Source organism: Pantherophis guttatus, chromosome 1 (genome assembly GCF_059756535.1).
Source record: "Pantherophis guttatus breed Tessera chromosome 1, ASM5975653v1, whole genome shotgun sequence".
Taxonomy (NCBI): domain Eukaryota; kingdom Metazoa; phylum Chordata; class Lepidosauria; order Squamata; family Colubridae; genus Pantherophis; species Pantherophis guttatus.
Genome location: NC_142063.1, coordinates 99,865,775 through 99,893,231, shown reverse-complemented (window position 1 = coordinate 99,893,231; position 27,457 = coordinate 99,865,775). Strand labels below are relative to the sequence as shown.

At 39.8% G+C, this 27,457-nt stretch overlaps 1 protein-coding gene and 1 long non-coding RNA gene across 5 annotated transcripts in view; one reads left to right on the top strand and one right to left on the bottom strand.

Moving 5' to 3' along the window:
- The window catches only part of TUB (TUB bipartite transcription factor), a 136,248-nt gene that overhangs the window by 30,613 nt on the left and 78,178 nt on the right, over positions 1-27,457 (top strand). Inside the window, exon 1 of one of the 3 annotated variants that reach the window (XM_087879264.1) lies at positions 26,702-27,359. The exons of 1 other annotated variant lie outside the window; for it this stretch is intronic. In XM_087879264.1, coding sequence (XP_087735390.1) covers positions 27,322-27,359 — 38 coding nt within the window. In that variant the 5' untranslated portion in view covers positions 26,702-27,321. Of the gene's footprint in view, positions 1-26,701; positions 27,360-27,457 lie in introns of those variants that run through there. One more of the 3 variants, XM_034417008.3, reaches the window with a different exon arrangement.
- On the bottom strand, positions 17,867-26,479 carry LOC117665295 (uncharacterized). Of its 2 annotated transcripts, XR_009621449.2 has the most exons (4): positions 25,563-26,479; positions 21,827-21,966; positions 20,117-20,213; positions 17,867-18,726 (listed from the first exon to the last, which is right to left on the bottom strand). It is a non-coding gene; the product is annotated as an uncharacterized LOC117665295 (long non-coding RNA). The 2 variants fall into 2 exon arrangements; XR_004591302.3 differs by lacking the exon at positions 25,563-26,479 and having other exon boundaries at positions 21,827-25,388.

Below are 27,457 nucleotides of genomic sequence, written 5' to 3'. Positions count from 1 at the left end.
GATTTCATTGAGGGATGCATCAAGGTTGTGTTTGACCTTGGGGGGCGTGGCCAGAGTGGGTGTGGCCAACGTGATGTCACTTGTGTCGGGGGGCACTTATGGTGGCCCAAACACTCTGCCAGTGAAAACGGGCTCCCAAGCTCCATTTTTGTTTGGGACAGCTTCCTGCAACCCTCTGCACCACGGGCTGGTCCTTCGCTGTTTCCAGGGCGGCCCCACTGTCCAGATCTAAGTACCCCGTGGGCCGGATCCATATGAGTTTTACACCCCTGCTATAGAGATTTAAGACATCTACAGAAAAAAATATATTAAGTTCAATTGAGTGTTGTGAATGACTTACCAGCTTTAAATCCTGGGCATCTTATCAGTATTTCTCAAATATCACTTTTTTGAAATGGTGTTAACATATTTTTTCCAGTTCAAACCTCAGAAGTTGCTGCTTTATAAACAATTGTATTTGCAGTTTTATTTTGGTACAAAATTATATTTTACTAGCTGAAATAAAAGATTGACATATTTTATGCTGCCTTCACTGAAAATCTCAGAAGTAAAAAAAAAATGGTAAAGTAAATAAACTCTTGAATTTTCTTTGACTAAGGTTGTTGCACATTTAAAAAAGGGACAAAGTTTTTATTAAATGGTTGGGGCTCCCATCAACTTTTTTAACCCATGGCAGGTTCCCTGGCCTTCAATAATGTTCTAAAAAAATATGTACAGATAGTCCTTGATTTACAACAGTTCATTTAGTGACTGTTCAAAATTACAATGGCATTGAAAAAAGTGACTTATGACTGTTTCTCACATTTACCTTTGCAGCATCTCCATGATCATGTGATCAAAATTCAGACGCTTGGTAACTGACTCATGACCGTTGTTGTGTTCCAAGGTCACATGATCCCCTTTTGCAACCTTCTGACAAGCGAAATCAATGGGGGAGCCCAATTCATTTAACAACCATGTTACTAACTTATCAACTGCAGTGATTCACTTAGCAACTGTGGCAAGAAAGATCGTAAAATGGGACAAAGTTCACTTAACACATGTCTCACTTAACAACAGAAATTCTGGGCTCAATTGTGGTCATAGGTTGAGGACTACTTGTATATTAAGTTAGTGTTGCAGTGTTTCCCAGTATTTGCTTGACAGATAACAATGAGAGAAGTGACCTTATTGAGACTGTCAAGGTAATCATTACATGAGAATAAATGTCCAATAAATAATTTTTTAATCCCTTAGATCCTGATGTTGCTTTTGCCGCATTAGTGAAGCATGGGTTCTTTCTATAACAACTTCCTCTTTGACCAAGATTAACATTATCTTGGGGATTAGACAGAAATACTTCTGACTTGAGTTGTATCCTACTGGGTCTTTCCACCAACAAAATGGATTTGTCCTCATTCTTCTCCAGCTTTTCTGTGATCCCTCCCATTCTGCCTGGGGGTGGGGGGGAAGGGAGGAAGTCTGATGATTTGGGATAGAAAAGATGCTGTGGTAAACTTTCTATGAGTGGATTTTAATTTATTATTATTATTTTTATGACAGTATACACAGCAAACAAGATGACCATGCTGGATTTCGTATCCCAAATCACTAGTTGTTGTTGTTGTTGTTATCATCTCTTTTATTCATTAAACATGAAACTTAGTCAACTGGACATTTAAAAATGTGTCACATTTAAAAATGTGACACATTTTTGGTTGATACGGGTTGCTGCCAGAGTCCTAGGTATCAACCAAGTATCTTCTTAAAATATACGATGTTCCAAGTAGCACAGTTTTTTGCAGTTCTGCTGGTGTAATTGCCGGAAGCTGCAATTTCTTGATGTATCTTACAAAATTCTTGGACATGGTAACAAGTGCCCCAGGGGTGAAATGTAAAATTTGTTACTATCGGTTCTGTGGGCGTGGCTTGGTGGTGGTGGGGTAATGTGACTGGGTGGGCGTGGCCAACTTTTTAAAAAAACTTTTCAAAGCATTTTTTCTGCAAATGCAAAAAAATGCTTTGAAAAGGCTCTGCCGATCAGGCAACACAGCTGGGATCGTCAGAGCCTTTTCAAAGCATTTTTAAAACCACCTCTTCCCTGGAAGAGGTTGCAGAAAAAAATGCTTTGAAAAGCCTCTGACGATCCCAGCTGAGCCACGTGATCATCAGAGGCTTTTTTTTTTTTACTTTTAAAAGCATTTTTTCGGCGGAAGAAGTTGTAGAAAAAATGCTTTTAAAAGTAAAAAAAAAAAGCCTCTGATGATCGTGTGGCTCAGTTGGGCATGGTGGTGGTGGGGGCACAGGGATTTTTGCTACCAGTTCTCCGAAGCACCCGTTGCCATTGCTACCGGATCGGGTGATCCGGTCCAAACTGGGAGCATTTCACCCCTGAAGTGCCCCAATGAAAATGGGTATCATGGTTACCTGTTTCATCCATAGCCATGTAGTTTCAATGGCCAGGTTGCAATATTTCATTATTTTTTCCAGTTCTTTTTCTTCGACTCTGGCATCTCCTGGTACCGCGATCAGTGGTGGGTTCTAATCAGTTTTACCACCGGTTCGCATCGCGCACACACAGTCAACTGAACATTTAAAAATACGATTGACTGGTGCTAATGGTTGATACGGGTTGTTGATGTTATTGTTATTGTTATTGTTGTTGTTAACTACTTTGTCACTAATATAATATAGAGAATACAGGTCAATAATTTGCAAATCGATTTAGTAGTTTAAAGAGGGCTTGTTTCACAAGGGGTGGAAACTAATGTAGTAATGTATTAATCACTATTCTACTACAGAGGATAATTTGTATATATGGGGCGGTTGAGGCACCTTTTTAAATGTTTTGATTGTTTTATGTTGTTTGTCCTTTTTTCATTATTTTCTTTTGTATTTTTTCTGCTATTTTGTATTTTAACCTTGTCTTGAACAAAAAAATTTTTTTTGTTTAAAGAAAACAGTATGTTTGAAGCAGTGGTGAAATGTAAAATTTGTTACTATCGGTTCTATGGGCATGGCTTGGTGGGGGGGTAATGTGACTGGGTGGGCGTGGTCAACCTTTTTTTTTTTTACTTTTAAAAGCATTTTTGCTACAACCTCTTTGGTGGAAGAGGTTGTAAAAAAAATGCTTTTACAAGCCTCTGACAATCCCAGCTGAGCAGAATGATCATCAGAGGCTTTTTTTTTTACTTTTAAAAGCATTTTTTCTGTAGAAAAAATGCTTTTAAAAATAAAAAAAAAGCGTCTGATGATTGCGCGGCTCAGCTGGGCATGTGGGGGGGGGCAGGGATTTTTGCTACTGGTTCTCCGAACCACCCGCCTCCATCACTACCAGATCGGGTGATCCAGTCTGAACCGGGAGCATTTCACCCCTGGTTTGAAGGGACAGAAGGGAAAAGAGGAAAACAGGCTGTGATGATGCAAATGGAATATTTTGGAATTTGATTTCTGAGAATGGTTGATTTATCTTCTTATTTCAAAAAGGGTTAAAGCTGTCAGTTCTAAAAAGCAAAGAAATCTTGTCCTTCTTGACCCGGGCAGCTGACAGTTCCACAGAAATCTATTTTCTTTGCTCTGGAGTATATAAAACACACCAAACAACACACATCACCAGATGCTAAACTGGCATTTTCAACAGTTATTTCAAATAACTGTTGAAAGATATTTCCCTCATGACCCATCTCCATGGTAGCTCTTAAAGTGCTGAAGAAAGAACTCTGCATTTCTGTTCTTTAACTGCACTTGTTTAGGCGAATAAAATGTTGCTATAAAAAAACCTATGCACCTTTTAGATTTAATGAAGCACCTTTATTCTACAGCAAGTAAACTCTTACTGCTGTCAAGAACTCTAAACTACTATTGCTATAGAAGACAACAAACCCTTGAGTTTTTAAAGATTAATTAATTAATTCTTGAGGTGTAAGACTTATGCCCTCTAGAGGCACTTCAGTCACACATCATGTCAACAAAACACTTCCTTTCTCTTTGCTGCCTATGGTAATAGCAATAGAACTTAGACTTATATACTGCTTCATAGTGCTTTAAGTGGTCTCTAAGCGGTTTACAGAGTCAGCATATTGCCCCCAACAAAGTGAGTCCTCATTTTACTGACCTCGGAAGGGTGAAAGACTGAGTCAACTTTGAGTTGTTCAGAGACATCTTGCTTGTTAAATGCAGGCACCTCCACCATTATTGTTCATAAATCGTTATCTCATAACTGTCATCCAGAAGAATATGTATCTTCTGTCATGGATTGAAAGCTACATTCTGGAATTTCCTACTTTCACACAGTTCTTTAAGGAGATCTGTATCTTCAGTAATGGGGTTTAACATCACTGCTAAAAAAGTTCAATACTTGGGGATTTATCTGACAAAAAATGAGGACCTATTTAAAAATAGCTAATTACAGATCTGGAAAATATAATGGCAGTTTTTTTAAGATGGAAAAGTATTAAATTATGTTTGTTAGGAGCAATTGCTGCCATTAAAATGAATATTCTATCAAGGCTTATTTTTCTGTTTTGAATGATTCCCAAAAGAATTGAAAATAAGGTATTAAATGATCCTAATTCCACATTCTAAGAAAGACTGTAGTTAAATGCCAACATAATATCAGATTTTTTTCTCTCTTTAAATCTTTCATTTTGTTTTTTGATCAGTCTGCTTAAAGAGATCTTCAGATCTTGGAAATTTTTTAAGATTTTGACTTTGCCTAATCTAGGAATTGAGTTGATCTAATCAAACTACTTCTAATTAGATATTTCTATGTTCTTGCTTGTGGAAAATAACTAGGCTTATTCACTATTGGAATAATAATTTTCAAGTTAACATACAAACATTCATTTCTTTTTTAAAAAACATGTTTTAGCTGGTTTAATTTTTGACAGAAAAAAAAATACTGTTTATTTATACAGTATTTATGGGCCTCCCTGAACCATTTAAGATTCTGGGTGAACAACAAAACAAGAGTAAAATGAAAATAATAGTAAACAAATCAGCCAAACAACCTGCATGTATAACCAGGAGGGACCTCAATCATTCAATCAGGACCAAAGGCCTGGTGGAATAATATACCTTTATCTGTTTTGCAAAATGGAAGGAAAGAAGAAGCTAACTATATATCTGTGTGTTCTGAAGTGTGTGGGCTGTTAAAAAAAAAAACTGGCTTCCAGTCCCTTCCTTGAAAGACAGAGCCAACCTACAAATAAAGAGAAATTTTCTGAGTGAAAACAATTAAACAATGGAAGAGCTTGTCTACCAGATTTGTAGGTGCTCCATCACTGGAGGTTTTCAAGAACTGGACAACCATTTGACTAAGGTGGTATAAGGTCTCCTGTCTTTAGCAGGGGGTTGAATAAGAAGACCTCCAAGCAGTGCTGGGATTCAAAAAATATAACAACCCGTTCCCTGCCCTAATGACTGGCTGGGTAGATGTGGCTGGGTGGTCGTGTGGCTGGGTGGTCGTGGCCAACTCGATGTCACTCATCACACCCAGCCCTGCCTCCCGGCCACTCGCCTCAAAGGCAGAGGTGGAATTCAGCCGGTTCGGGCTAATCCCACCACTGGCTGGCCCCGCCCCCACCCATTTTTCGGCCTGTTTTGAAGTCCACAAGTCTTAAAGTTGCCACGGATGGATACCCCTGAGGTAGATGTTCTGATAGATCAGTGTTTTTCAAATTTGGCAACTTTTAAGATGTGTAGACTTCAACTTCCAAAATGCTGTTTGGGCAATTCTGGAAGTCCACACATTTTAGGATTGCAAATTTTAAAAACCCTGTCAAAAATGGGCAAATTAAGATCCTTTTTAGAGATCTGTGCTTTGGTCTTTTTTTAAAAAAAACATATTACAGATTATCCTGAGCAGCATATCTATGAAGGAAGACTCTACTAGAAACATGCTTTATGCATAAAAATATAGAAAGGCATCTAAGTATCACTAATCTCCCTACCTTCACAATGGGGAGAATTGCAAGAATCACAATCATCTCAACAGAAGTTTTCCTCAGCTCTGCTTTGCCTGAATATGCAATATTTCTGCTTTGTCATTGAGTGTGATCATTCTGGCCCTAAAAATAGACACAAAGTTCTTCCAGTCATAAAACTGTCCTCCTCTGTCTTTATTTATATTCTGGAATTGTCGGATAATGAAGAAAAGTTGAGCAGGAGAGATACATGGACAGACATTATTATTGATCTGATTTATCCTAGAACTGTTATCACTGGAAAAAAGGGACTTTTACACAGATACTTAAGATTCCTTCCTTACCCCACCCCATTACTAATGTACTGATATGAGGAAAATGTCCAAGTGGGTGGAAGGATTTTTGACCCTCACGCTTATTTTCTCAGGATTAGTTAAGTTTATTAGTACAGAAATTGTAATTGGAGCAAAGAAGGAAGCAGGGGACTTTAGGAAGACAACATTATGGCAATTCAAATTTTTGATGAAGTTTTCTTGTTTTCCTTATTTTCATATCTTGGCTTTAAATCAACCCAAAGACATTACATTTGTTCAACATAATCTATATATGGGGTATGGGAACTTATATAATTTTTTTTTCACAAGGTTTTGCTATAGTCTAGGTGTTACTGTGCTTAGTAGTGCGATTTTATACTATTTCATATGGTTGTGTAATAATCCAAATTCAGAAGGGGGAATATGCTTTGGGGTGAAGACTCACTTTGTGTTTGCCAGAAAATGTTTAAAAGATTTGTGCAGCGGGGCAGGAAAAAGCACAATGGATGTGAGGTATTGAGAGGTCTGAAGTGTGTGCCCACACAAGCTACAAATTCCTCTTCCCCTTTCAAATCCAGATTGTTGTACAGCTTTAAGAGAGGTAATTGAAAATTTGAACTATTCATTTTTTGGGATGTTTAGTAGTAGTAAATAAATAGAGAGGGAAACTGTACCTTGTTGAGACCTTTGACTCAATTTCTGTATTTATTTACTACTACTGAACATCCAAAACAGCCCAAAAAACAGCTCAAAAATGGCCCAAAAAAGAGCTGAAATAGGGCCCAAAAAAGAGAGGGGTTGGGACCAGCCAGTGGTGGGATTCAGCCAGTTCGATCTGAACCGGCTGAATCCCACATCTGCCACCAAGCCTATTATTCTACCAGTATGTTCTATGAAACCTCAAAATCCCGCAAATTCTTATACAGGAAAAGGATAGAAGGGAGCAACCCAATAGCTTTTTGACTTTCTGACTGATGGGTATTTGTGACTAACCAGCTGTGTGCTGCAGCTGCCAAAAAAGCCAATGCAGTTCTAGGTTGCATTAACAGAGGGATAGAATCAAGATCACATGAAGTGTTAATACCACTTTAAAATGCCTTGATAAGGTCACACTTGGAATACTGCATCTAGTTTTGCTCACCAAGATGTAAAAAAGATCCTGAGATTCTAGAAAGAGTGCAGAGAAGAGCAACAAAGATGATTAGGGGACTGGAGGCTAAAACATATAAAGAACAGTTGCTGGCATTGGGTATATCTAGTTTAATGAAAAGAAGGACTAGGGGTGACATGATAGAAGTGTTCTGATATCTCAGGGGTTGGAGTCAAGCTATTCTCCAAAGCACCTGAGGGCAGGACAAGAAGCAATGGATGGAAACTAATCAAGGAGAGAAGCAACTTAGAACTAAGGAGAAATTTCCTGACAGTTAGAACAATTAACCAGCGGAACAACTAGCGTCCAGAAGTTGTGAATTCTTGAACACTGGAAGTTTTAAAGACGAGATTGGACAACCATTTGTCTGAAATGATATAAGGTTTCCTGCCTGAGCAGGGGGTTGGACTAGAAGACCTCCAAGGTCCTTTCCAACTCTGTTATTCTATTCTATTTGTCGGAATCATTAATGAAAGTGAACAAATCCCCACTGTCCCATGACAACCATTTGGAGAGAGCACCTGTGACACCTGTATCAGCTTAAAAAAAAAACCATTGGGTGTGGGGGCTCTATCACATGTTTGTATTTTGTTGTTTTGAGAAGCAAAACATTCATCCATATAACAGCAATTTCCATTCCCCTCAAAACCTAGCAGAGGCTGGAAATGTCATTCTACTCTTGATCTGACCTCTGTAAGCTCTTAGAGATACAGGAATGTGTTTGTAGGAAGCAGAAGCTAGAATTGGTGTTAATGGGAGATGTGGGAGATGGTCATTGGTCAGGGTTGGTGCTAAAACCCTTTACAACTGAGTCTCTGAATTGAGGTAGCTTCTTAGAGCTCTAGATTCAATCAGTGCGTTCACAGCATCCATAGAGAGATGCTGAGAGAATTGTTGTGAGGTTATATATTATAAAGTGTTGCTGAAATCATTTGTCATTATCACAATGTATAAAATGGCTCATTGACTAGCAAAAGCATGTTTAATTTTTTTTAAAAAAATAGTTATCAATATTTGCATATGTTTGTTTTACCTGAATTCAATTAAATATGGGGAAATAATGCACTGTAGCAGTAATTCTATTCAGTGATGTGTGCTAGCACTACAAGAGTAGCCAATTCTTCTGTACATATTTTTCTTAGCTTGTTTCCATGGAAATGCTCCACAGCAATCATGCAGGCTTTTCATATTTCCATGGAAACTGGATCCAGGGTGCCACCAAGTGGAACTCCTCTGTCTTTGCAGCCACTTGCAGTTCCCATTGCCATTTCCGGGAAGCAAAGAAATAGAAGGGGCAAAAGTAATCCAGATAGCAATATTTGTAAGAAGTGTCCTTCTATTGTTGCATCTTATCTAGATTGTGAAATAAATCCCTGTGTAATATTTTTTTTTCTGTAAAAAATATATAGGGTGATTGTTAAGAGTTGGAAAATTTTCTGTCTTTGTAGAAGAGGCCTCTCTTCTCCTGTCTTGCCAGTGGACGCCATGGTGATAAATTGCTGTAGCTGTGCAGCACTTTGAAGGGGTGCTTCACTTCATTGGGTATCTGAGCAAACAGCCCTTTGAAATGCCTCCATTCAGCAAAATGCTGGCCTGCTTCAGTGCATGGATACTTAGCTCAGCAACAATGGCTTTTGTGCACGTACACATACATACACACACACACACACACACACCAGTGGTGAAATCTAAAATTTGTTACTACCAGTTCTAGTAAAGAGAACTTTGGAAAATGCTTGCTTCCGCATCTTTACTCGGAGTTGGGGTTTTCCTGGAACGCTGACACTGGTGATGTTAGCAGAGGCTAACGAAAGCTAAGTGGATAATATATTTTAAGTTCTGGAGATCGCAATGTCTGTCTCTTCTTTTATAGCTACACCTGGAACTTGTATCTTTAGGATCGTTTGCAATACATTTTTACATATACACACATACATACACATACAAAAAAGCTTGGCAAAATTAAACACATACACATGCAATACAGAAACACACACCATAAGTTGCTATATGAACCCAAACAGCAAGTTAGGTATCAAGTTAGGTGGCTCACGTACACCACACCAGAAACTGAGTGGAACCTCTGCCCTTTCTATTCCTTTCCTCAGGCTGCTTCTTCAGTAAATCCAGGTGGGCTGGCAGCAGTAGAGAGATTCAAATCCCGTCACTACAGTTTGCTCATGAGCGCGTGTGCATTCGTGCATGCACATGATGCTTCTGCGCATACGCAGAAGCTTCTATGCATGCGCAGAAGCTTCTGTGCATGCGCAGAGATGTCCTGGCAGGTGGGCAGAGCCTCCTGCCGCCACTGCTACCGGTTCGCCGAATCCAAGGCGAACCAGTAGCAACCCACCACTGGCTGGCAGCCATTCAGACAAATGGTTTTGCACTCATTCCATCTCTGAACCATGGAAGTTTTCAGAGGTCAAAACCAGAGCTCTGAATTGACCCCTGAATGATCTGGAAGTCAGTACAGCTGGCGAGGTACAGGTACAGTGTGATAATAATGCTCAGGTCAACTTTTCATTTATTTCAGGAATGAACTTTTGTTCATTTCAGAATGCATGGCAGTTGAGGGGGGCAGTTCAAGCTGTTCTAATTCATGGAGATCATGTAGTACAATTACTTGTGAATTATGACCCTAGGTGAAGAGAGTTAAATAGCTTATATGCCAGAAGTCATTCTGTAGGGGTCAACTGAAGAATGATTTGGGTCAGTGAGGAGGAACAATCAAAGTGAAGAGCTAAGAATCAGGCGTGGGTGTGTGTGTACGGGGAAGGAACAGCTCTGTGGGATTAGTATTATTTAAATGTTTGGCCTATGTATTGTGTTTAATGTATACTGGATTGATTATATAAACTAGCAATTTTGAATCTGATAACTTCCCAGAAATAATCACCTCAGCCAGAAATAATTACTTTAATATCAATGAATACTCACATCAATCTTCTGCCACAGAAGAAAGAGTGAGAGAGTTGTATAAGGGTAGCCCTCAGGGATTTCTCTTTGTTGCATAGCAGATCTGACATGACAAGTACTTGCCTACAAAAAAGCAAGTGGAAATCATTTTTGAGGTGGATAAAGCACTTATGTATATGAAAAGGCAGGTTGCAACTTCAAAAGTAGCTTCAAAAGTAGTTCAAAAGTGAACAGGTGGAAGAAACACAGAATGGCCATCAGGAAATAAAATGCAGTCTGATTCTAGGACACACATCTATGATAGCTTAGGTTTAAATAGGGCTGCAGAGAGGATTATTAAGTGATGGAACAAGACTAATATGGGCCCCCAGCCCAGTCCCCCCGTGCATGTGTGCCCCCCTGCATGTCCCCGTGCATGCACGTGTGGTCCCCCCACATGCGCTTCCCCACACATGCGCGGCAGAGACCTAAAGTCTATTTCCACACAAATTAAGTGTGTGACATCCACATGGGCATCCAAATTCAATAAATTACATGAATTATTCACTGAGTTTCAGATTAATAAAGGTTATGTCTGCAAGGAGGTTTTGCTATACACACAAAGTATAGCGTATGAAGTATATCCAATATTGTTTTTCTTTTTAAGAATTTGGTTTTGTAAATTTTTTTAAAAAAAATTCCCCTTCATGGGCCCCCTTTGAGCTCCATGGGCCCCGGAACAATGTACCAGCTGAATCACCCTCTCCTCAGGCCTGGGTTTAAAGCATGCTACAATTCCTCTGCTTGTTTCTAATCTGGGTTGACATTTACAGACAAAACATAACCTAATGCCAGGCTTGAATTTAACATATTACAATGCAAAGTGTAATGTTGCGTACAACTGGCAAAAGAATAAGAATACAAGACTTTGGTGTGATCAGAATTCATCATCAAGCAAGTTGGAGATTTGACAAGCTAATTTGGTGCAATTTGGAAACATTTTTCATACAATTAAGTTAAATAATTTATTGAGGAACTACTCTCATCAAAACTGGCCTGCCTATGGACTGTTGTACCTATTCTGCTTCTTTGTTGCTGGCCTAGTTAGAATAAAAAATACTTTATTTGGCCAAGTGAAGGAATTTGTCTCCGGTGGCTAAGCATACAAAACAACAATCATAATCATAATAAAAAAGTAATAAATAATTATTATTTATAAAGTAATAATAATTATTATTATTCAATGAAACAAGAGAAAGTAGTGGAACAGATGTGAAGGATAATAGTAATACAGCCATATTACTTGCGTAAATGCTTACTAAGTTCAGCAATTAAACCCAAATGTCTGGGTATAAGTAAAAGGAATAGGGACTGCATACTGTACATTGAACTGTAACACTCAAATAAAATTATTCATCTATAAACTGGTGGCTTTCTTTCCTTCTCCTCTGCCAAATTTATATAATTCACATCTTCTAAAATATGGTATATGAGTAACCAGATGGTTTTAAAAGGTTCAAATGCAAACATCTTCTCATCTATGAAGTTAATAATCTCTACCAAGGGTGATGTTGTATGCTTAAAATAGATGTGATGGGAGAACTTTTCCTCAAAAAAAATTCTTGCTGAGAGAAAGCATTAAATGTCCTTTCTGTTGTCACTTTTTAGTATTGACCTTTATTTATAACCAAAAGCAATGGAAGTGGAGGTGGGTTTCAGCAGGTTCTGACCAGTTCTGAAGAACTGGTAGCGGAAATTTTGAGTAGTTTGGAGAACCGGTAGTAAAAATTCTGACTGGCCCCACCCCCATCTATTCTCTGCCTCCTAAATCCCAGCTGATTGGGAGGAAATGGGGATTTTGCAGTAACCTTCCCCTGGAGTGGGGTGGGAATGGAGATTTTACAGTATCCTTCCCCTGCCATGCACACCAAGCCACACCCACCAAGCCATGCCATGCCCACCAAGCCACATCCACAGAACCGGTAGTAAAAAATTTTGAAACCCACCACTGAATGGAAGAAACTGTAAGAGTAATAATGTTGCATTAAAAAGAAAACTATAAATTAAAAGTCTTCATAAACTTCAGGAAAATAGGTTAACATTCTATTTCTGCTCAGCACCAATTAAATATATCTCTAATGTTAACCAACTGCCTTCTCTTTAACAACTACAGATAATCCTCATTTAGCAACTGTTCTATTTAGCAACCATTCAGTTATAACAGTGATGGAAAAAAGTAACTTTGGAACCAATACTTGAACTTATGATTCAATGGTCAGCAAAGCAAAGCAGAATTAAGATCAGAAGCACAGTTGTGGTTTACATAGCAGCCGCTTCATTTAATGACCAAGTTGCCCATCCCATGGTTGCTAAATCAGGACTGCCTATTTTGGACACCTCTCCATATGGACTATTGATACCAGGGATATGAGGATATCTTATTTTGCCACAGGGGTTCCTCATCTCTTCTCACTCAACCCTGCTGTAAGCTTCCCAAATCTGCTTCTCTTAGGTTGGCCAGGATGGAAGTACAAATGGAGGAATGAAAGAAATCAACAATTTAAATAGGATATGTATATGATACTGTTTAGTAACCTCTGTAGATGCTGCTCTTTCACAGCCTTTGTTCTATTACAATGGTTCTCAACCTGTGGGTTGGGACCCCTTTGGGGGTCGAATGACCCTTTCACAGGGGTCGCCTAAGACCCTCAGAAAACACATATTTTCAATGGTTTTAGGAATAATTTTATGGTTGGGGGTCACCACAACATGAGGAACTGTATTAAAGGGTCGCAGCATTAGGAAGGTTGAGAACCACTGTTCTATTATCTTGTAGTTTAGGGTGTGGGACTTTATCCATTGTCATTTACTGTACTGTATGTCACAGTGAGCCTGTGAGAGAGGAAATACTTTATTTCAATGTTTATTTGCATCTGACTGAAATTTATATCCTGCCCTTCCCATGAGGTTTACAGGGTTGCACTTGAAGTGTAGCTCTTTCAGTAGCCTTGGCTTTTTCAGTAGTGGTTAGTCCTATGTTTCAGAAACTGTTATGAAGGGAAAATGCCCAGCCATAGGTTCCAGAAGCTTTTTAAAAAGATTATCCAATTCTCATGCAAATTCTCCTCTCAGAAAATGGCTCTAAGGACTGCCCTTTTCTAAGATTCAATAAATCTGAAGACATGCTGAGTCATGAAAAGACAACACACCTTCACTTTCTTGCTTTCAAAGCCAAATAGTTGAGACTGAAGTCTTGCAGAAAGGAACTCACATAGGTGAGTTTGAAACTTGGATAAACATTGTTTGAAAATGCATAGGAGGTCCGATGTAGGGGATGACCAGACTAAACCTAACGGTGGAGTCCAATGCGTCATCAGTTTGGAGTACTGCTGTCCCACAAGAGATCTAAGTCCAGCCATGAATTCCGTTTGACTCTTATCTAGTGTCTATTTGTCTTGATCATTAGTAATTCAAATTCTTCTGTATAGGTAGTATCAAATAAATGCATAGTACTTTTGAACACTATCCTGGCTCTTGGTTTCTTGCACCTGAAACCCAAATCAACAAGTAGGGCAGTGGTGAAATCCAATTTTTTTTACTACCAGTTCTGTGTGTGTGACTTGGTTAGTGTGGTGTGGTTTGGTGGGTGTGGCTTGGTGGGCGTGTAAGGGGAAGGATACTGCAAAATCCCCATTCCCACCCCACTCTGGGACAGCCAGATGTGGTATTTGCCGGTTCTCCGAACTGCTCAAAATTTCCACTACCGGTTCTCCAGAACCTGTCTGAACCTGCTGGATTTCACCCCTGAAGTAGGGGTACTCTTGCAGATGCCCTCAAACATTTAAAGGGCAATGAATCCAGTGATGTTCATACAAGTTAGATCCCATAGTTGTTGTGTTTCTTTAGCCTTCCTTCATATAACTGGTGCAGGGAGTAGGGATAAAGTCTGAGAGCATCTAAGATATTGTTGTTGTTGTTAGTTGCAAAGTCATGTCCGACCCATTGCGACCCCATGGACAACATTCCTCCAGGCTTTCTTGTCCTCTACCATCATCTGGAGTCCATTTAAGCTCATGCCTACTGCTTACTGCCTTGTCGTGGTGAAGGGGCTTGCGTAGCTCAATAAAGCTATGAGCTATGCCGTGCAGGGCCACCCAAGATGGACAGGTCATAGCAGAGAGTTCTGACAAAACGTGATCTAAGATATATGAACATGGAAATGTTTATGCTTATAAATTTGAGTGGTCTAATTCAAGACCTCCCAAAGTCCCTTCCAGCCCTATGATCCTATGATTCCATCAAGCAATAAACAATGCTTAATCAAAGAACTATCAAGGAGAAAACATCACCTCACCAATACTGACAGGGAAAGCTACTTTATATAAACAGAATGCAAATTCCACTCCTTTCCAGCACTGCAGATGTCACCTAGCTGAGTAATAAAACATCTGCAGGAAAACAACCAAGCTCAGAGAGCATCAAGTCCTCCATAGAAGTAGTAATGATGGAGAGACAATGCAATGGCTGGGTATGTACTAATAAATTTGATTTTAAAAGAATATCACAGAAGTAACAAACTAGTTAATTAGACCCACAAGATTGATGTGCTTAAATATATTGCACATTAGTGATTCTGAAAGAGATGAATTATGACTTGCCATCTATCTGGTTCTGGAGTAGTGAAGTTTTCCCAAACTCTTCCAGATGCCGCTTTTGGAATTCCAAGCCAGCAATTTCAAAACAAATACCCTGTTTCCCCCCAAATAAGACATCCCCTGATAATAAGCACAATCGGGCTTTTGAGCACATGGCAATAAGGCCAAGTGCTTATTTCAGGGTTCAAAAAAATATAAGACAGGGTCTTATTTTTGGGGAAACACGGTAACTGCAATCCCAATATTTCTGGAGTACTCCTGGTTAGAACTCAAGAACTCAAAAGTTGAGGATCTTCCAACTGGGATCTTCCCCAGTTCTAGTCTTGCAATGGAACACAGAGCTGGGAAGATAATATAGCAGGTGGGCAGCAGGCACCAGTGCTGTCTATAACAAAGGCAAAGTGTATTCCAAGTGTATAAACCATTTCCTTAGATGGCTCACCTAGTGTAGCCACATGTCATCAATTCCAATCAGCAGTGTCATTTCAGCATTTCTACTTGGAGCACATGGGGTGTGGGTCTGTGGCTTTTTTGTATGCAAGCACTTTGACAATCTAAGCCAGGGGTGGGCAACTACCGGTATGGCTCCTTTACAACCTGTAGACTTCAATTCCCAGAATTCCTAAGCCAGGAGGCTGGCTCAGGAATTCTGAGAGTTGAAGTCCACAGATTATAAAGGGGCCATAGTTGCCAATCCCTGAGCTAAGCTTTCTTGGAATGCAGATTCAAAGTGCCGTAAATTTCTATGCATCATCTTCAGCAGACAACAAGGCACCAATTTGAGCGTAGACTTGAAAAAATGACATAGAAAAGTAACAATTTTATGTTATTTTCAATTATGAATTAACCACCAAGTTGTGCAATTGGAATATGATAGCTAGAAAACATCTATTATTTCCTAGATCAAAAGTTGAAATCCACACTACATGGTGCTTCTGGATTATTTTTCTTATAGCGGTATAAAATAAGAGCATAGCATCTTGTTGTATAAGACATAAAAGCATGTAAAAATAATTTTTCCTTGGGATAAAAAAATTAGTTGCCCTGGTTAGTCACTCTGGATGGATTTAAAGACTAGTCTCTTGAAACATCAGTCTTATACATTATGCTGTTACCTTGCAGTTTAACTTTTGGAGGTCAAATAACAACTGCTATTTTAATTTTTAATTTATTTTTGGCCTTTTTCTATTAAGGAAAATAAATAGAATTTAAGATTGGATTTGGCTTATCAGTCAGTCACAAGGATTTATTTTTAGTCAGGCCTTAGCACTACTTTATATGTGACTAAAATGAGAGAATCAGTTTTGAAAAGAAAAATCCTTTTAGCTGATGAAAAAAAAAGGAAATTTAATTGGGTAATTCAATAATCTTCCTTGTTTTTAATGGTCTTGCTTCATGCCTATCTTTTCTTTAGAAGCCCTTTTATTTCTTTTGAGGAACTGATCAAGAGGTAGATTTTTTTGATTTCACCACTGCTTTTCCATTACGGGTATTCCTCAATTTACGACCACAATTGAGCCCAAAATTTCTGTTTCTAAGTGAGACATTTGTTAAGTGAGTTTTACAATCTTTCTTGCCACAGTTGTTAAATTAGTCACACGGTTGTTAAGTGAATTTGGCATCCCCACTGACTTTGCTTTGCATGCAAATGGTGTTTACATGATTCCAGGAGACTGCAATGGTCATAAATATGAGTCAGTTGCCACACATCTGAATTTTGATCATGTGACTGTGGGGATGCTGCAACAGTTGTACGTGTGAAAAAGTCACTTTTTTCAATGCCGTTGAACTGTTGTAAGTCGAGGACTGCCTGTAGTTCACTTGGAGGCCACCAGAATGCAGAGACTTTTCTTTTGAGGAGGAGACTGGGAACTGCAAATGTTGATTTCACAAGTTTTGTATCTGGCTGAAGCTTCATTATTTTGGAATCTCAATTGCCAAGAGCAACAGGAGATTGCACAAATATATTAGGAAATAATAAAAGACCTAAGTGAAATATCAGCTTTGTTCAGCCAATATAGCTACACATACAAAAAAAATGCTACATGGAATATTCTGAAGTATAATGGCACATCAGTGGTGTTTCAAAACCTCTGCAGATATTTCAGCTCATGGAAAGAGATTACATGAAGTACTTACCCAGCTGAAGACCATTGTATAGGCCAGTGATGGCTAACCTTTTCTGGACCAAGTGCACAAAGCGTGCACACACTTGAACCCACAAAATGCAATGCGCCCCCATCCCATCTCGGCTCCCTGTATGCAAGCGTGGCCCTCCATGCATGCATGTGCAGCCCCCCTGCATGCATCCCACCCCCGCGCATGCACGGCAGAGACCCAAAGACCAGCTGGCTGATGGGAGGCGCGCCATAGGTTCGCTATCATGGGTATAGGCGGTGTGATATATTTTGGCTTCACTTAGAGCAGTGTTTTTCAAACTTGATAACTTTAAGACTCCAAATCCTGGAATTCTTCATTATTTGTAGCTGTTGTCATTTTAGTAACTACCTTACATAAACTAGTCATATGAGCCATGGTGGTGCAGTGCTTAGAATGCAGTATTGCAGGCTAATTCTGCCGACTGCCAGCAGTTCGAATCTTGACCGGCTCAAGTTCAGTCCTGACCGGCTCAAGGCTGACTTAGCCTTCTGAGACCAGTAAAATGAGGACCCAAATTGTTGGGGGCAATATGCTGATTGTCAATGTAGATTGATAACATTAAGTTTTCCATTAGATGATTACATAATATAAACAGGTGACTTTTTGATATGATGGTATATTTATATCATCTCTTGGTGTTTGCTTTCAATATTGCCATACTTAATTTCTTTGCACAAATGAATAAAATGAAATGTGGTAGTGGTTATAGAATAGAATAGAATAGAATAGAATAGAATAGAATAGAATAGAATAGAATAGAATAGAATAGAATAGAATAGAATAGAATAGAATAGAATAGAATTCTTTATTGGCCAAGTGTGATTGGACACACAAGGAATTTGTCTTTGGTGCATATGCTCTCAGTGTACATAAAAAGACAATATACATTCGTTAAGAATTATAAGGTACAACACTTAATGATAGTCATAGGGTACAAACAAGCAAGCAATCAAATCATACTAGGAAACAGTATGTTGTAGTGTTGTAGTGGTAAGAGTTGTGTTAACAGTTGTAGTGTTAGGCATTAGAGATGAAAACTATCCAGATCCAATGAGTACAAAACCCAAAGCTACCTGATCTTGCTAGATTTGAGTCATTGTTTATCCGTTCCCTACAGAGGAGGCAGGGTTTCATTTCTTACCAACCTGACTCCACCAAAAGCTACTTTCTGTAACTGGTTCAGGTATTTAACTTCTAAAGTCTTGGAACAATTCATGCCCGTTAGCCCCACTACCTTCCTATATATATTTTTTTCTCTTTGGTATCCTTGATCAACTCCGAGAACTTTTGCCGCAACACAACTGGGCCATCAAGTGCCATCAAGTGGCTTGGCTGACAGAACCCAGAAGAAGCCCATACAATATACAAAATCACCTAGGATTAGTCAGAATGGTCCCGCTCCCTACCCAAAATAATGAAAGCAGTAAAAAGTATAGCTATACAAAGCCCTTATTGACGGAATAATAAAACAACCTGACAGTATCCGTTGAACAGCAGGTAGTCCATAAATATTTGTTTTTTAAAGTGCCAAAACTTCACAGCTATCCACTGCAAATTTCTTAAATCCTGAAGGCTATTAAAATGATGTATGACACAGCAAAATGCAATTCTTCAAAACACATTTCTTTGTTGCTAAAGCTTCAGACCTGAAATATAAGGACACAGAAGTCAGTGCTAGAAAATAAGCCAGAAAGGAAGACAAAAAAAAAAAAAAAAACCCATCAAAGGTGCATAAAGCACAAAGAAGAATTTTTCATAGTGTACTAACTACATTACTCAACAGATTATTAATGAAAAGGGCCCTGGCTTTTAGCCTGCAGCAGTGTTAAGACTATCCCATCCTTACTAATCAGAGTAGTTTTGGAACTTTGAAGACCAGCAATCTAAGCTGCTTTACACTTGGCATCACAATTCTGCATGCAAAGCCAGGATGTGCTAAAAATAATCAGACAGTTTAGTTGATCTTCAGATACAAGACCGGGGTCAAAATTTGAAAGGTTCTGAGAAGGGGAAGATGATAAAGGCTTTGGAGGCTAAATCATATGTCGAACAGTTGAGGGAGCTAGATATGACTCTAGCCTATTGAAAAGAAGAATTGGGGAGACATGATAACTGTCTTCCACTACTTGAGGACAGAAGAGGGGATTGGCTTATTCTCTAAGGCAGGACAAGACATAATGGGTGGAAGCTTGTTAAAGAGAGATCTAAACTAGGAGAAATTTCCTGCTAGTGAATTAATCAATGGAATAGTTTGCCACCTGGGGTTGTGCTTGATCCATCATGGAGGTTTTCAAAAATAGACTGGACAACCATTTAACTGGGATGGTATAAGGCTCCCGCCTTGAGCAGGAGGTTGGACTAGAAGACCTCCGAAGTTCCTTCCAGTCCTATGATTCTATGGAAAGCTAAAATGCATATGAATGTATGTGTGGAATCTTCATATCATACCTTCTCTCACCTGATAGAGGAGGTATACAGATAGAATCTGGTTAGAAGGGTACCTAAAGTGAACTGTTAATTTGATGGTGATGTTACTTTGATGGTCTGTGCTGTCCTGAAAATCAGACCAAATTGCTTGAAAACTTCAACATGACTTTGGAGCAGTATCTGGGCATTCTATGTTTCCACTGCTATAAATGCACCAGCGAATTTAGACTTCCTGACATTTTTAGGGTGACATTTCATTGCAAACTGTAGCATTTCAAAATAGAGTGATTTTTTTAAAAAAAGGAAATAAGAAGCCTGACTTTCCCTTCCCAGAACATCCTGGCTTTAGTCACAATTTCCTGAGGTCCACCTGATAGATCCAATTCATAGTGGTCCTCCTGCATTAAATCTCACTTTGCAACATGGGTTTTGCTAACAATGCTTTAGTAAAACCCTTGCAGTGCTCTAGCTTTTATTTTTCTACTTTTTGACTGAAGACCTCCTTCCTTTTGTAGATGCTTTAAGTCATGTGAGGAAGATGACAGGTTTTCTTATTGAGTGGGTGGCTCACACACTTTCTGAGAAGCATAAAAAGGAATCTCTCCATACCTCATACTTCCTTCTTCACCTCCAACCTTGTTAGCGCCTTTCAGGGATACTAGAATTTCCTATGCCTAATGGAAAAACTTGCCAGCAGAGAGCACACCTTAGAGAAAGCAGATAAACAAATTTGAGAAAGCAACACAAAAATCATATGGTTCTCTTATCTAGTTCCTTGAAAGTTAGGGAATGTCTGAGAGACACGGGTGTTTAGTGCAAGGTCTAAAGGTATGGGGTGTTTTATTATCAGATGCTTAAACAAGCTTGCATCTGTTTACAACTTAGCTGGGAGATCACTAAGGCTGTAGGCCATGGGTGTCAAACTTATGGAGTCATGTTGCCATCATGTGATGTTTTTTCCATTTGTGGAGCTGGGGTGGGTGTGGCCTGCATGTGACGCATCCGGCCCATGGGCCGCCAGTTTGACGCCCTTGCTATAGGCCAAAACATCTCAGAAGATAAGGGCAAATCCCTTGTCTTGATTGCTAAGACAGCGTCCCTGTTGTGTCCATGTAGCCACCAGGTTTTCATTTTAACACAAAGACAGTTTTACCCTGACTATGAATGCAGGTCTAAAAGCTGCAGTGCAATGGAACAGATTGTCATGTGAACTTAATTCTTTTTCACTAGAAGCTGGATGGTCATCGTTTGGAGATGATGTAGGTAACTTGAATCAAACTGGGAATAGGACTTGATTACCTCGGAAATACATTTCAACTATACTGATTTCTTTTTAGAAATATGAAATATGTGAATTGAAGGAGACTTAAGTCTCACTTGTGTTCAGATATTGAAGGCTTTATAAAGAGAAGGAAGAAAGAGCTTATTTTACATAGCTGTTTTCCTCCAAATAAGTATACTGTCAGTAGAGGGGGAAATTGGAGAATGTGAACAGTGATTTCTTAGTAATTGTAAAGAGAATAACATAATATTGGTTACACTTTGTGTCTTCAAGACCTATTGATTTTTTAGTCTTTAAATTATGAACAGATTATTCAAAAGGCTTCTAAATGAAACCAGCTTATTAATTTGTTTCCTTTTATAAATTGCTTGAGAGAAATATTTATACCATATGCTAGCCCTCCCTCTCCATCTTTCAGTATTACATATTAGAAGAATATGACTTCGAACATGCCTGGCAGTGGTGTCCTCCAAATTTATATTTTTTGAGAGATCTGACTGTATACAACTGCATGGTTTCAGTTGTCAATAGAATTAAGAGCCATACAACTTCTTGCTTCAGATTGGCATTGAAATATATGACAAAATATGCATGTATTCCTGAGGCAGGAAAACGATTCAAATTCCGGATGCCTATTACATGATGGCTATGAACAGAATGGTTGATGATTCATGTTAGCTTTTGCTTATTGTCCCCAAGGGTCTGAATAAAGCAAGTACTTAACATGAGACATAACAGAAAACAGGGCACGTGGGATCATTTTAATTTGCTGGCTTATAAAACCTTAATAGCTTCAGCATATAGTAGCAGCTAGCTAATTGCTGCTTTTTCTAAGTAGGGCTGTTTCTTGGATGAGGAATTGCCTGGCAATTCCAGGCTGTTGATCAGACTGGAAAATGGGGGTGGACAGGCGAGAAACACAATTATTTTGGGGGAAAGCAGCAGCATCAACTTCTGTAGCACTGCATAAAAACAAAAACAAAACCGAACACCTGGCCACATAAAAGCAAAGCCAAATTAAGAATAATAATAAATACCTAAGGAAGGGCTCTATCAATCTGAAAGCTTGGAGGAAAATACCTCTGGGTCCCGGCAACCAACTCAGATTGGATCCTGCAACATTATCCTGGGACACATATATTTGTCTTCATTTGCCAAATAAAAAAGTTGATGTTCCCTAGAATTCAAAAGGACAAGATCTGTCCAAAGGAGGCTTATTTCCATGGCAGTCTTATTTGCTGGTCCTTATTTTGTAATATTTTGCAATTTGGTGATTTAGGTTTCTTGAGTTTTGTTTTTGAATAACTGCTGTCATTCCTCTTTTTTTTTTTAATGGGAAAAAATATAGTTGTTCTTTTGAATGAAGCACAAAAGATATTTACCGCTAAATTTCTTGTTTTCATATGCAAGGATTTATTTTTATATACTATTTCAGCTATTTGTTTATAAATTTGGAACTCATTCATGTGTTTTGTCCTTCACTTTTTTTTTAGTTTTATTTTTGTAAATTTTCATTCATAAACATTTTTGAAAAACAGTGCCAGGGAAATTCAGATCTTTAGACTAGACTTGAAAGTTGAAAAGCATCCTGTATTAAGACAATGAAAACCATTTCTGTACTGTTGACAATTAAATGGATGGTTGTGTCCATGTAGTTACCTTGAGTTAATTTTGACTTCAACTTTTCCTTATTAGTTCAGATTTGTTGGGATTCTTAATTCATTTATAATTTTCTTAGATCAAAGTCTTATTAGCTTTTTGAGTTTATTTCCAATTCTTTAAATTCTTAAACTTATAATTTTTATTTTGCTCAGGAATGAAGATAAATTCACCTGACCAAAAAACAAATCTTTTGTTCTGAAGACCTCTAATATCCTTAAGATATTTAAATAAGTAATTTCTGAAAGTGATTACTAAGTGAGGTTAGCAAACTTCACTGTCCTTTAAAAAGTTCCACTGTGACTGAGAGCATGATGGTTGATTTGTCTGTTGGCTCTCAACTGTGCAATGACCACATGCAGTCTCCTCATGAAGAACAGTAGTCCAGAGCATATGTGAATAATCTCCTGTATTCTCCTTCTCTGGAGAGGTTCCATAGAATTGGTCAACTCATCAGTTCTTCAGTCTTTGCCATGGTCATTGTCTCTGCTCAGAGACATGCTAGGTTGCCATCCTCCAGCCAGAAGTCCAGTGATCAACCACATTTTAGCCTAATGTGTTATGTAAAGAATATCCACGTGGTTGCTTATAATTGGTGTGTTTTTTAAATACAGATGACTGAATTGAGAGAAACATGGGAAAAAGAGTATTATACAAACACAACCACGGAATTGCAGGGTTGCTGTATATGGGAGAAGGCACTTCAGGGATGGATAATATGGTGTTCTTCATATATTTCAGGTTACAATTCCTAACATAATCTTGATTGTTAATGGCAGAAATTAGGAGTTCAAAATCTCTTGAGCCACCAGATTTTATAACTAGCTTTATGGCATTTCAGCCTTATATCATTTAAGGCAAAGGTGGGCAAACTGATCTCTGAGTGTTTGTCAGAAATAAATTCTGTGAATCTCTGGCTCCAAATAACTCACATGTTTCTCTTAAAGAGGCAAAGTTAAAATAATCAAGGCAGTGCAGAGTTTGTATTTTTCTGTGTTACTTAGTATTCAATCACAAAGAATGTTCTATTAAAATATGACTGTAATCTATAAAAGAGGGTAGGCTTAGTATATAGTTTGGGCCTCATGAGAGCTAAAGTCCCCATACTAGCAAAATCTCCTAGTGTTACTTAAGTGTATATTCAGCAGCTGATCCTAATCTTCATAAGAATCTCATGCATCTTTTCCAAAACATCCACTTTATTTTTAAAGTCTTTCAAATTAACCAAATCTGACTTTCTGCAACAACCTTTGTGCACATGTCTCCTAGTTAACATTATTTCAGTGTGTAAGAGAAATATTTTTCTCTTTACAAGTAATTCTTTATGTCTTTATTAATTCTTAGCAATTAATTTAGCAATATGTATAGGAAGGATTCAATGGTTCACAGCATTCAATACTGGAATCATTAGTCCCCTCTAGTGAATCAAGTGAAATTCATCATTTGTATTAGCAAGTGAAATACCAAATAATAGCAAATCCAGTTGGACTTTATCATGTCCTCACCAAGATCCTATAAAACCTTCTTCATATACAATTTAGACCAGATGTCCCGAAACCCTGGCCCACGATCAGGCTGTGGACTGTTCAGAACCCGGCTGCAGAAGCCCCACTTGCGCCCACTGGGGGTGGGCGAGCAGGCAGCTTGCACAGATTGAGCTGTGCGTACGCTCGCCTGATGCTCACATGGAACCATCCCCTCTCCTCCCCGCCATTCCGCAAAGCTGGAAAGGTTGGAAACCACTGATTTAGACAATTTCTCTCTGTAATTTCCACACCCCATCTGTATCAAATTATCCATGCACCAAAACAATATCAAATTAGCTTTTGTTATGTCTCATAGAGTTCTTGGTGCTCTCTGAGCTTGGTTTTTTTCTTGGAGACATTTCATTATCCATCTAGGTAACATCATCAGTGCTAGAAGAGGGTGGGGTTTGCTCTCTCTGTATATACCGTGGCTTGCCCTTCAGTGTTGCTGGGAGTGCTGTTTTTTTCTTGGTAGTTCCTTGATTAGGCTGTTGTTTACTGCTTGACTGTCTGATTTGGTAGTTACTTGATTGGGGTATTGTTTACTGCTTGATTATCGGTCTGGTATTAATCTTGATGTTAATCTCTGCTTATCTAGATGTTGATTGCTGGTGAAGAGGTCTTTTTGATCTTGTTTCCTTTTTTATTGTCTCTTTTGAATGGTATGTATGTTTATCTCTATGTACTTCTTGATGGCTGATCTGTCTGAGTGCCACATTTCTAGGAATTTTCTAATGTTTTTGGATTTAGTTTTATGTTTTATAAAACAAGTTTTCAAAGAATCAAAAAAGTCATCTTATTTTTATGTATAAAAGTATAAAATGCTCACTTTATAAATGGACTTTTTGGAATGAAATAAGCATAGAAAACTTCTTTGTGTAGAGTTTTGATAAAGCAATGTTTTCCCAAGAACGTGAACTTGATTTTATTATTAAAAGATACCAGCCTAGAAACTGGGAGATCGTGTGCTCTAGTTCCACTTCGGGCATGAAGGTAGCTGACTGATCTAGGCCAGTCCCTCATTCTCAGCCCTAAAAAATAGGCAATAGCAAATCACTTCCAAACTCTTGGCAAGAAAATGGCAGAGACTTTGCAAGCATTTCACAAAGAGCCAAGACTGATTCAAAGGTACGCATGCCACACACACAAATGAATAGGGGCAATTTTGCATCATGACATCACTGTCATTTTGCTGCAACCCTCATTTGCTGTGGATGTCTGTGAGTGTCCCCAGATATACAGTAATTAATTTCCATTTGCAATTTTCTCATGATTCCCAGTTGTTTGCCTTTCTCTTTGTTTCATCTTATCCCATAAGGATATCCATTCAGTGATTCAAGAATGGGGAATTGTACCTAATTGCAGCACAAAGAAACTGTGGCAACATTTTCCCATTCTTCTTCTTTATTGGTTCGATTTATATGCCGCCCTTCTCAGGAGACTCAGGGCGGCTTACAATGCGTTAAGCAATAGCCTTCATACTTTTGTATATACCTGCTTAGTAGGGCTTTTGGGCCCCCCTAAGCAGTGTTCTTTTTATACAAACTCAGCTTATTGCCCCCACAATCCAGGTCCTCATTTTACCTACCTCGGAAGGATGGAAGGCCGAGTCAACCTTGAGCCTGGTGAGATTCGAACTTGCAGTAATTGCAGGCAGCTGGCAACTAAGTGCTATTTAACAGCGCTTTAGTCCGCTGCTCTTCTTCTGAGTCTCCATTTATTTTGCTTTCATCTGGTGTTCAGAGTGAGTGAGTTGCTTAAATACTACAACCCCCCCCCCCCCCCCCGGGACCATATAAACTCCGTTTGGCTTTGTCCCTCATTCCCTTGAAAAGAAGTCGTGAGTGCAAAGCCTAGAAACAGAGGCAGATTAAGGGACCACCACACAGACAATAAACTTGATGCCAACATAGTTGTCTGTTGGCTCAAGGATGGATGGAGAGACGACTTCAACTCAGCAGTGAGGAAAAAAAGCCTACCCCGCACTAAAACCTCTTCCACTCGAAACTCCCCAATACACAATTATACTAATAACCTCACGTGGATCGTTGCCGGATTTAGTAAATGCACGAAACCCCGTCCGCTTAAAAATGCATTTCGCCGAATTACAAATTTTGCCGACCGCCGATTAACCGTAGCGCCCTAAAAGACAGCATGTGCAGCTTCCTTTAGTTCCAAATGCAAGCGATTACAAACTCCGGATTTTGCAAATCTTTTATTCGTGACGATTTCGCCTTCCTTAAAAACAAAAAAAACCAAAAACAAAAAAAAAAACACGAAACAAAAAACTGCTCCGCGCAGCAAAACTACCGACCACCTTCAAAGACGACCAGATAAATCCGCTGTGCGAGAATTCTGACGGGCCAGAAGAATTTTCTGCAGCTTTAAATTATTTTGTCTGCTAGGCAATTTTTTAAAAAAAGAAAAAAAAAGAAAAAAGAAAAATCCAGTGCCGCGCGCTCCCGAGTCCTTGAGCGCGCGCGCGCGCGCCGTTTCCAATCCAACCTATTCCGACTCGGCCGCTCCCTCCTCTCTCCCTTCCAGCTTTCTTTCCCTTTCTTCCCTCCCAAAGCTTTCCCGCGCAAGGCGGCCTCCGCTTCGCCCGGCACCCGCAAAGGCAGCAAGAGCGAGGCCGAGCGCGCGCCTTGCCTTGCCAACCTTTCCTGAAGCCACGCAGACGGCCGGAGCGAGGCGGGGCTGGGGGGGGGGGGGAGAGAGAGAGAGAGAGAGAGAGAGAGAGAGAGCAGCGGGCGCGACGATTGGCGGCGGGTGAGAAGAGGGGCCGACCCAAGCTGGTCCGGTGCAGTGGCCTTTCCTCGCCGCTACTGGGGCAACGGCGTCCCTTCGGCCCCCGGGAAGGACGCGCGGGCTCGGATAGGCGGAGGCTCGGCTAAAGAAAGGGAACCACAGCAAGCAAAGAAGCGGGCGGAGGAGTAGCCGCTGCCACCACCGCGTCTCTTCTCTCTCGCTCTCTCTCTCCCCGCTTCTCTTGCTTCCCCGCCGCTCCCCCTTTCCGAGCAAGTTGCTTCTCGGCCCCCGTTGCAGCTCGAAGGGGCAGCGGCCGGGCGGGTCCCTGACTCCCTGCTCCCTCCTTGCCTCCGCCTAACCTTTCCCGAGAAGATGCCGCCGCTGCCGCCGCCGCCGCGGCTGCTGTAGGGTGGCTTGCTTGGTTAACTCCTCCCCATGTTCTTGCCGCCGGCTTCGGTGGCTCTGCTTCGCAGGCCGGGTAGAGGATGCTGTCCTGCTCGGTGCGGGGCCGCGACCAGGGCATCGCCGGCCGTTTCCTTCCCTGCCATTCCGGCCCCCGGGGTTCTCCGTGCCGCAGTTGGTAGCTCCTTAGCCGAGCGATGACTTCAAAGCATCAGGCGGACTGGATCCCTTACAGGTACTTCCCAAGGCGCCAGAAATGGGCTATTCCTTCTCTTCCCCCACCTTCTCCCTGGGCGCGGTTTCGAAAGAGGCCGGGAAGGGTGCTTGTAGGCA